The sequence below is a fragment of the Haliotis rubra genome, unplaced genomic scaffold (genome assembly GCF_003918875.1).
Source record: "Haliotis rubra isolate DU_JTF1 unplaced genomic scaffold, ASM391887v1 Scf347, whole genome shotgun sequence".
Lineage (NCBI taxonomy): Eukaryota > Metazoa > Mollusca > Gastropoda > Lepetellida > Haliotidae > Haliotis > Haliotis rubra.
Genome location: NW_025767021.1, coordinates 136,474 through 147,363, shown reverse-complemented (window position 1 = coordinate 147,363; position 10,890 = coordinate 136,474). Strand labels below are relative to the sequence as shown.

At 38.2% G+C, this 10,890-nt stretch overlaps 1 protein-coding gene across 1 annotated transcript; it reads left to right on the top strand.

The window, feature by feature from the left end:
- The first annotated feature begins 101 nt into the window (after nt 1–101).
- LOC124284865 (serine/threonine-protein kinase PLK1-like) lies at nt 102–9,036 on the top strand. The gene is made up of 12 exons (XM_046720982.1): nt 102–354; nt 1,442–1,549; nt 2,154–2,270; nt 2,386–2,603; nt 3,466–3,561; nt 3,909–4,108; nt 4,258–4,365; nt 4,699–4,773; nt 4,905–5,000; nt 5,255–5,408; nt 5,666–5,912; nt 7,663–9,036. The coding sequence occupies exons 1-12, from the start codon at nt 247–249 to the stop codon at nt 7,885–7,887; spliced, it is 1,752 nt and encodes a 583-aa protein (XP_046576938.1). The 5' UTR covers nt 102–246; the 3' UTR covers nt 7,888–9,036.
- Nucleotides 9,037–10,890: the final 1,854 nt, after the last annotated feature.

Sequence of the window (10,890 nt, the reverse complement as noted above, 5' to 3'; positions counted from 1 at the left end):
GGTCAAAGTTGAGGTCAAAGTTGAATACATGCATGCTCATGTCTTTTCCAATGGCGGGTATCACAGCCAATCAAAACCATTTTCTTAAGAATCAACCAATCAGCTTTGACGCACTCACAACAACTGAGAACAGGCAAATTTGAAATGACGACAACCAGAGAGTGGCAAGGGATAGATTGAGTATTTCGAATTGTTGAGAGGTAGAAATTAATTGAAGAGCGAAAAGGTTGTTGCCCTAAGTCCAGAATGAGTAGTGCAGCAAGAAAAGACGATGGACGCTCTAAAGACGTAGTACCAGAAATTTTAGTAGACCCAAGTGGAAAGCGGTACATGAAGGGAAGGTTTCTAGGCAAGGTATGAACCTGTTCAGACACGTTTCTGTGCTAATGTTATTGCTCAGTCGACTGATAATGTGTTCAATAATAAGCGTTGCAAGTACGATCACTTTGAATGTGTGTTACCATCTTCGACGAAATATATCGTTATGTAGTCCAATGACATAGCAAGTGATTTAAATTCAACAATCGTTAGCCTTTACCACAGACACCATTTTATGTTTCAAAGGCTTTTAAAAACAATATATTTTCTAGCTCTTGCAATCTTTGGAAACTTACTCAGTTATTGTAAATATTAATGTCACTTCTTGCAATTATGGAAACAATGTAAATATGAAATGTTGTGGATCACTGAACATTGCCTTATGATTCAAATATAATCGGTGAATATTTTATGATCCATGGGCATATTAAAATACCTACTGTATCCTATTAATGTGAGCAACATATAAATTGTTTTACAATGTAAACTGCTGTTCTATCCAAATTTGGATTTTGTAGATCATCTATGATCTATCATCACACATCACCTCACACACTCCCAAAAATATAGATTGTTACTTACGTGATCAAGTGTTGGTTTGTGTAGCAAAGACTTGAACATCATGTACTATGTTTTCTTGTTGCCTTAAGTAAAGCTCCGATATTTTGTTCCAGTAGCAAAACAACATTCATAAACATTGTCCCTGATCTCATCAAACACATGCTCTTTGTTCAAATCACATATTTTGAATCAAGACTTGAATACTGTCACCTTACACTAATATATAGTCTTGTGAACATAAAAACTTTTCTGGATTTCATCTTTTTATTCTTTGATACAACAGGGCCTGTTCCAAACCCGAAATGTATAAAAGAATAAAAAGATGAAATCCAGAAAATTCTTTGTTTATCAAATTGCATCTTCTAAAATGCCTATCAAGCCTCTTATATAGACTTTCTAGATAATATGAACCGTTACATACAATGTACATTAGTCAAGTGCATTTGGGTACAATGTTCATGGTATGACAGTTTATGTAAACATCCTATATTAGTTTCTATTTTTGTTATATAATATAGCGTGAATTTAGTTGAAAGAAGATTCATGAAGTTTTGTGTTTTAGGGAGGCTTTGCAAAATGTTACGAATTAACAGACTTGGACTCGAAGGAGGTGTTCGCTGGGAAGATTGTGTCCAAATCTCTCCTGGTGAAACAACATCAAAAAGACAAGGTTTGTTGATTTTCATACACGTTTCAAACAATGCTAACTTAAAAGCACATTAGCATACTAAGGTAAACCTGAAAACAAGTTAACATACTAAATTCACAAACTATTATAGTGATTTGACTATACCTGTTTAGATGGTGACATTTGGCAATAAATCTGCAGGATATTCTGACATTTAGAATTAAACATTTCCCAGTTCATGTTATGTTCATGACGTATATCATCATGGGCTTGTAGACGGGTCTTGTATTTTGCTGATTTCGCTGGAGTCAGTCTTTAAAGCTCAGTTTAACATTATTAAATTGAATGCAATGGTACTTGGAAAAATTAAAACTTTAAATTTTTTTACAGTATTGAATTAACTAACAATATTTGCCTGTCAAGGGAGCTTAGTTTGGAATCCCAGATAAACCCCTCTGCTGAAGAAAACAAATGCCAAAATAAATTACAGGCCAACAATCCCGACTAATGTGGTCACTGACTTTCTCATTCAGTCATCATCGTCTTATGTCATGTAGATAGGGTTGTTTCATAAATAGCTGTTAAAGTTTCTTTTATCCGACTTCACATTCAGCTGTTGACCATGTTGATCATCATTATTTTCCAGATGGCACAGGAGATAGCAATCCACAGAGAACTTAACCATCGTCATGTTGTACAGTTTCGATCATTCTTTGAGGATTCTGATAATGTCTACATAGTACTGGAACTGTGTCGAAGAAGGGTAAGTTTCTAAATAAGAATTGATAAGGAGATATATGTGCATTGTTTTTTTACTAAATACAACTATCATGCAGAACGTGAATCTATGGGCTGAGCGTATTGTTTTGTTTCTGCAGTCACTGATGGAACTGCACAAGAGGAGGAAAGCCATCACAGAGCCTGAGGCTCGGTACTTTGTGAAGCAGGTGGTCACAGCTTGTCAGTACCTCCACCATAATAAGGTTATACACAGGGATCTCAAGCTAGGCAACCTCTTCATCAATGACGAGATGGAGATCAAGATTGGTGACTTTGGTCTGGCCACCAAAGTAGGCTATGATGGAGAGAGAAAAAGGTGAGTTAAATTGAGACATGATGTTTGGTATGTAAACATGTTGGTCATGTCGTAATGGATTAAATCTTCATTTAGGTGTAAAGATCATTTATCCTTGTTAATGATGTAACACTATTGCCTTCATCAATAACAGTTGAATGACTGGAAGACACTTGCCAGTCAGTATAAAGTGAAAGTGTGACATACACATCAGTCAAGAAATATAGATCCTCAGCAGTCCCCAACATAAAGCATGAAAGTTGAGGGGTTCTTGTTATAAGCCTAATGCTAACACTAGAGGATTAATGATGTTTATGTCTATTAGATATCTTCTGCTTTGTTACTAACTTTAAAACTCAGTGGGACCTTTTGAATAATAAAGGAGTCAGGGACCTAAAAATTGAACATTGTGAATCCCTGGCAACAAACATCACTTAAAAAACAAATTATTAGCTACGAGAAATTACAATTATTACAGATTGTGTAAATATGGAAATCATTAGCCTTGAGGCGTTTCTCACACTTGCCTATGAATGACAAATTACCCTTGATTCCAGCTTGAAAATATGTTGGTTTTTGTACATGTTTTATACACTTTTGTTTTCAAACAAGTGTAGAACAATTCAACATGCTAACATGAAGACATCAGTTCAGAACAATGAAGCAACAGGTGCATAGAAAGTCAAACAATAACTTGAATGAATGCCCATGCTCATACTGATGCATGCAGACTTTACATAAAATACCAGAGCTAAACACCCCTAGTAACCTGGGCCCTGTTTCAAACATCTATCGTAGCGCTATGACTGTCGTAAGTCTGTTACAGTATAGGATGTATGACAGTCTGTCTAAATGATCTTGACTAATACGACATGTATTTCAGAACACTGTGTGGCACACCTAACTACATTGCACCTGAGGTTCTGTGTAAGAAAGGCCACAGTTTTGAGGTGGACATCTGGTCACTAGGATGTATTCTGTGAGTACATCAACATAATCATTTTTGAGAAATGTGCAATTTTTTGTCATTGGTTGTTCATAGTTTAATACCATTTACAATTCCCTTTTGCACACCCTCAGTTCAAGCTTTTAATTTAGAGGGCTAAAGCTTTAGAATACTTTTCTGTTGCAAGTTGAATTACTCTATGGGTTGTTATACCCAATAGAAAAACCTGTACTTGACAGTTTATGTTGAGTCAAATACATTTTCATTCAATCTTATCCTACCAACAAAATTTGTCAGAGATCTGTGTTTGGTGTTTCTCTAAAATATGCACCCTCAACTTTATGAAATTATATTTGAATGTCTGTACATTTTGATCCTAGGTACACATTGCTGGTAGGCAAGCCCCCATTTGAGACCTCATGTCTAAGAGATACATACATGAAAATCAAGAAGAATGAGTACAACATCCCATCCCGTGTGAGTCTCCCAGCAAGGAACCTGATCGCAAAGATGCTGAAGGCCGACCCTACAGACAGACCCTCCATTGACCAGATTATGGAGGAAGAGTTCTTCTCATCAGGTATGTCTTCCAGCATTATCAGGTTGGGATCTTCCTGCAACTTCACTGTAATATGTAATAAAACTAATTCAGTAAGTGGTTGCTCTTGGTAAAGAAATCACCAAAAAATCCTAAAGGCTGTACAAGCTATGAATGCTGCTGTTTTCCAGGCTACCTCCCCAGCAATCTGCCCACCAGCTGCCTCACTATGGCTCCTCGGTTTGACACGCTGTACAAGTCAGAAGGTCTTCATCGCAAACCTCTCTTGGAGATTAATGGTAAGATGGTTTTCCTTAATTATTTGCCAATATGATGTGAATTTGCCATCTAATGCTATGTTCAATGTTGACTATGATGAATGTGACATCTGCACCTATAGGGTATAGCCCTAGTGATCCAAGGACATTGTGGATAAAGGGATATTGAAAACGGAGTAGGTATTGACAGGATTAAAAGTTTTGTTCATTGCTTTAGGTGGACATCAAACACTCCACTGGAATGCTGTTCATGGATTATACAGTGTGTTCACTATTAGACAGTGTTTATGGATGTTCACCATGACATTCAACAGACAAAACCCCTTTGTTATTTTGGTCCATTTGTGTTTCCAGATATGCGTCCTCAGACTGCAGACCCAACCAAGAGAGAAATGGAGAAGAAAGAGAGTGAGAGGGCACAAATGAAAGGTACGCACAGCTGGTCTTGATGTCACATGAAGTACTACCCATTCCTATTTATTTACTACAATACTGCCATACAAGTGATTCCCAATCACCACTAGTCTCTTCTTCGTGTTGACGTATTTACTGTGTTACAGGTAGCGAGTCTCAGGACAACTGGTTGACTGACTTGTGTGGACAATTGTCTGCTGTTGTGGCAGCTAAGCCAGGCGAGAAGATCTGTATACAGGATGGTAAGCCAACATCAGCTTGTGTTTAGATTTAAACAAATCATGTCGGTTAATATGTTGATGCAACTTTTCTAGTTCAGGATGTATTGCAGTTGTAGTGCATCATAAGTCACTGGATCATTTCTGATTCTGTGATATATTTCTTATTCATCGAAACATTTGTGAAGTAAAATGTGTACTGTGTAAAGTTAATCATCTTAATATCACTGAAATTTGTACAAGAGTATGTTTGAAATGATGGTTTGATTTCCCTTTAGATGATGCCATTGATCCTGCATGTGTCCCTATCTACTGGGTCAGCAAGTGGGTGGACTACTCGGACAAGTACGGCCTCGGCTACCAGCTATGTGATAACAGTGTTGGAGTTCTCTTCAATGACTCAACACGACTGATACTACTGGCTAATGGAGAGTGAGTACTACATGCTTTCTGTCAAGCTACTATAAATTAAATGAGTACACTTCTTGAAAGATTGATGTTTCTGTACACAAAAAATGATTTGATACGTAATTGATTCAGAAAGAACCTGCCCATTTCTGGTGTCCCCTGCCATGATGTTGCTGGAATATTGCTAAAAGCGACCTAAATCTACACTCACTCACTCACTCTCACTAGAAAGAACCTTTTGAAAGAAGCTAATTAACATGTCTCTGTATTTGCATTTGAAGGAATACACAGTACATTGAGAGAGATGGCACAGAACACTACCACACGCTGAGGGCATTCCCAGAGAATCTCACCAAGAAGGTGACATTGCTCAAGTACTTCAGGAACTACATGAATGAACATCTACTCAAAGCTGGAGCCAACATGACCCCACGAGAGTCAGACCAGATTGCTCGCCTTCCATTCTTAAGAACATGGTTCAGGACGAGGAGTGCCATGGTTTTGCAGCTGAGCAATGGAACTGTACAGGTATGGCTGTGGGTTTTCTTGTATTATATCACTAGTACCTGTTTCTTGTTATACAAGTCGCATGTGGGCTGGGTGGTTACTAAACAAGAAATGGCTGATTGTACACGTTCATGCCCTGAAGCCATTGATCCTTGTGTGTGTTCATACCTTGATGACATTGATCTTTGTGTTCATACCTCGATGTCATGCATCATAGCTCATGCTGCCAGGTAAAGGTGCGTTCTCATATTACAACTTGTAGCAGAACACCCTTATTGAAACAATTTTTCATTGCATACAACAAGTTGAAGTTATAGATACATTAACACTAGCTTCTCTTCTTCACTTGATGAATCCATGTTGTATTCATGCATGAGAATATTGCAAGAAACAAGGTGTATGCAACTTAAAAACAACCCAAAAGCCAATGTCGTCATCAAATTGCACTAGGGGTGGTTGGGTAGTCTAGTGGTTAAGGCAATCGTTCGTCACGCCGGATTCGATTCAACACATGGGTACAATGTGTGAAGCCCATTTCAGGAGTTGCCCGCTGTGATATTGCTGGAATGTTGCTAAAACAGGCCTACCAAAGAAAACTTTCCCAACATGCAGAAAAAAACTGAAAAGTTCACATTAATCGTAGAAATAGCAACAAACATATCTCGCTACTGAAACAGTAAAAACGGCAGCTTTAAATTGCTAAAACTGGATAAAGAAACGCAGAGCCTGCAACTTCGATTTTGCGCATGCGCACAGGGAAGAGGAAGTCGCGACCGCACGTTGACATTTTCCAGCTTGGACAAAAGCTACATTCCCTTTTTTAAATATTTCAGAGGTCCAGATAAGCTGCGTATCCGGGTAAAATATGCATAGAAAATCTCAAATTACGCATTGAAAAATAATTGTTGCGTACCAATTACGCATTTAAAATGTTAGATACGCAAAAAGTTTAAAACAAATGCGTACAAAATATATTTATAAAAAAAACATCGATTGCTATTGTACTGTCAGTATAGGATGAGTGATTTTTATATGAAATCATTTCCATTGTATTTAAGTTGGTTTTGATTAGGTATGACATAAGGCAGAACATACCTGCTTAGTAAACTTTCTCAATGACATATACATAGGTGAGTAAAATGACTGAAATACGCACATATTTGAAAGCAGTGGGTAACGGAAAATGAAATACCCACTCAACATTCAAAATACCCACTCCAAAAAGTGACAGTGGGTACAGTACCCACATGAGCTAAATCTTATCTGGAGCTCTGGTATTTGTTATTTGGCTCTTGTCATCATGATACTTGTGTCCACACTTCTTTAGTTTACTTTCAATTCGTATGAAATGAGGACAGCAATTATTTCGACATATTCAGTACGTTTTCTACGCGAGGCGATTCACAGTTGCTCAAATATTTTAAAGAAGTGAGGATAGTAATGCGCATGCACAGTAGAGGTCAAAGTTCGCTGATATAAAATTTTTGCTGTTTCATAGTTTTTCGTTGCCGTTTTTACTGTTTCAGTAGCGAGGTAATATGTTTATGTTGTTATTTCCACGATTAATATGTAGGCTTTTCTGCGTTTTTCTGCAGTGGGAAAGTTTTCTTTGGTAGGCCTGTAAAAGCAGCGTAGAACTAAACTCACTCATTTAAATAGTGAATTCACCTTAATGGGTTACTTTGTTCAGATAGTTCAAATACAACACACATGTATTGTCAGATTTTAGGTATAGCTTCATAAAATTAATATTCTTTTTGTTCTTTTGTAGATCAACTTTTTCTCGGACCACACCAAGATAATTCTGTGCCCACTGATGGCAGCTGTGACATATATTGATGAAAAGAGAGACACCACCACATACAGACTAAATCTTATTGAGAAATTTGGATGTTCAAAAGAACTAAGTGGGCGTCTGCGTTATGCTCGATCTATGGTGGAAAGGCTACTCACAACCAAATCAGGCTCAGTTCGAGGCAGATCAGCAGCTTCATAGACATGAGTTTCTGTGTTCAGTCCTTGACTGAGTGACTCGCTATTATCATGACCAAGCTCTCCAGCCCCGCCAAGCAGCATTCCTGCAGCAGTCGGCACATTGATCTGGTTGCTCTGCCTGGGTACCTGGAGACACTGCACTACACCAGGAGATCAACCATGCTTGCTTATCACATAGGAGTCTCAATGTGGATCTGGGTTGCTATTATTGCAGAGTAATGTCATTTGTCAGTTTAAGTGCTTTAGTCACGTGCAGAACAGAGCATGCAGAAAGTGCTGGGATATTGGGTGATTTGTACACAACAGCTTACAGATTCTTAATCAACATGTGAGAAAAGAGAAAAAATATTTTTGAGGTTTTTTGTTTTGGTATGTGTTCTTTTACATAGGTTTTGTGTTATACTTTGTACTTTCTAATAGGAACCTGTTTCTTTCACAGATTTGTATGTAAGAGAGTAACTGGTCTATACATTTGCACATTGTCTTCCATGAACAAAGGGTATTTTTTCTTAGTATGACCCAGTCAATATTTGTGTCCAAATATTACATATTCTGTGCCATGCATCCATTCAATTGCATACAAACATGACATACATTGGCCCCTTGCAGTCCAGGTTTATAGAACACATCTGGGTAGACCTTTTAGCCATGTAAGTGCAGAGGCATCTCTAACATGTCTTTTTGTCTTCTTTATTGCATGGGACTGTGATAAGCCAATAGGATTTGTGATGCCCTACTCAATCAATCAACCACTTCTCAACATGCCACTTTTGGTAATCTTTTGTAAATAATCTTCCAGACACCTGTGCGAGTGATATCTAGCTGCCTTGTGTCACCAGTCTGTACAAACCATTTATCATCATGATAACTTATCAAGTAAATTGCCTCATTGGTGAAGTGTTTTGTGTTCTTTGACTGTCATGTGTTCTCAGGATTCAGCCAGCGCCTGTGGTAGCCATGGGGATGGTCTTTGAGAACATGTTAATTGTAAAATGAATTTTCACTTCATGTCAGGAAAACTTGTATTGGATTGTAACATAGTTCAGATTTTCATCACTGTGGTGTTACAGTGTGTGGTTGTGCTATTCCTGAAGAAACTAAATCATTGCACATGACCCCATGTCCAGAATAAATCTGTTATAATGTTCAACTTTTGTTGTTGTTTCAAACATGTTAATATTGTGATCAATTTATTGGTTCTCAACTATCAATTTTGAACTGTTGTTTGCTTCTGCTCATGGTGTAATAATACTTGTCATAGTTTTCAGAAGGGCTGGTATTGGCAAAAAAGCAGATGAAATTCAATCTGGTTTCTGGGAAGATTAAGAATGGGGAGGGCAATTTGGTTTTGAAAACATCAGACCAACACCTCACCCAAAAGCATGTGAATATTGGAATTCTGTTTTCCCAGGTGACTCTACAATTGACTATAAATGAATGGTAGTGTTTAACCCATCCAGTTAAAAAGATGTAATTGTCATGAAAGCTGGGCTTCTGTTCATGGTCTGCAACTCTGGTATGGAGATTATTTCGAGCCTCACTTTCAGTGATATGGACATTATAGTACTATTGAGGTGTGAGATCCCAGTTCTAGAGCCCCAAAAGACCTTGTGTATTGGGATTGTTTCCACTGTGTGAAATAGTTTACAAATGTTTCTACCCAGTCGGGCTAGCTATGCCTGAAAGTTATTAGCCAACAAGATAATTCATTAGACCGAAATTTCAATGTAGAAACTAAGCAAAAGATTATAGAAATATATGAGAATAAGATAGTGTCAGCATGACATGGGTTTCATCATTAAACTGCTAATATGATGAACCTCTTAATCAGGCCATAATCTTGCGTGACTTAAAAGTGTATTATAACTTAACAAGTCGGAGAGAGGGATATATTTACAATGGAAACCAATGGTATCTGAAAGCTTATTTTAATCATACCGCTTCAAAAAGATAAGGCCAGTTGGGTAATCGGAACCACATTTTTCCTTTTTTGGCCCAAGCAATTGTGGCACCAATCAAGCTGGGAGAAATTGGATATCTGCTGTTGTCTGAGGACAAATCACTGGCACTGATTCAAACTCCGCTGTACAGCGGAAGAGCGTGTCATGGTGGACAAACTGCTGGACGTCAAGCCGACACTAGCAGTCTTCGACCTCTTTCTGTTGTACAGATCCATTAAGATGAGAAACATGTTTGATACCTCTCCTTCTTGTTGTAGAGCAATATGCAACCATTAAAGGTTGGGGTTCAAACCAATACACAGATGGGGTGTGGCCTCCTTGCCTTGTCAAAGCTGTCCTTTGATGCAAAGCAATGTAGTATAGTATTCAAGTACATTCCATGAAATATCACAAAACTGACTCATCGGTTCAGGCTGACATTATGTCATAGTATAAAGAAGTATGTTGTTAAGACAAAAAGTATGGATGCAGAGAGTCTACAAAACATACATTTTGAAAATATATTTCTCATTTCTAAATCCAGATTTGAATTTCCCACTGTGTCAGTCAGGTGCGTTTCCATAGAAACAAGCCTTGGAGTGGGGAAATGTTTCATTCAGGGTTTCATATTTCAGGCAGGCTGGGAAAATGTCCCCCTCACCCACTCCCCTGACACCATACTGTGCAGGGCTAGGGTTGTACACTTATCCGAGTTTTAGAGGTTTGCGCCCCGGCCTTTAAAGTTGTTTGGTACCTCTGCCACAGTCTCCCAATAACACTGACAAATGCAGCCATTCATTTGGAGCTTCCTGAATTGTGTCTAAGAAGAAAAATCTGGTTAAACTTCTGAATAGTATAACAGTCAGCTGGCACTATGAAACCATAAGTCTGGACAAGTACATACAGCCACATACATGCACAAGGCTATAGGGGGCACGGTGTGCAACCCCATTTCACCTCAACTCAAGATGGGCAACGTCCAATCAGCTAGAAAATTGAGACCATGAAGGTCTCCAAACATGTTTAGAAGCTTTTGAGAGGCAAGGGGTGTGAGATCTGAACTG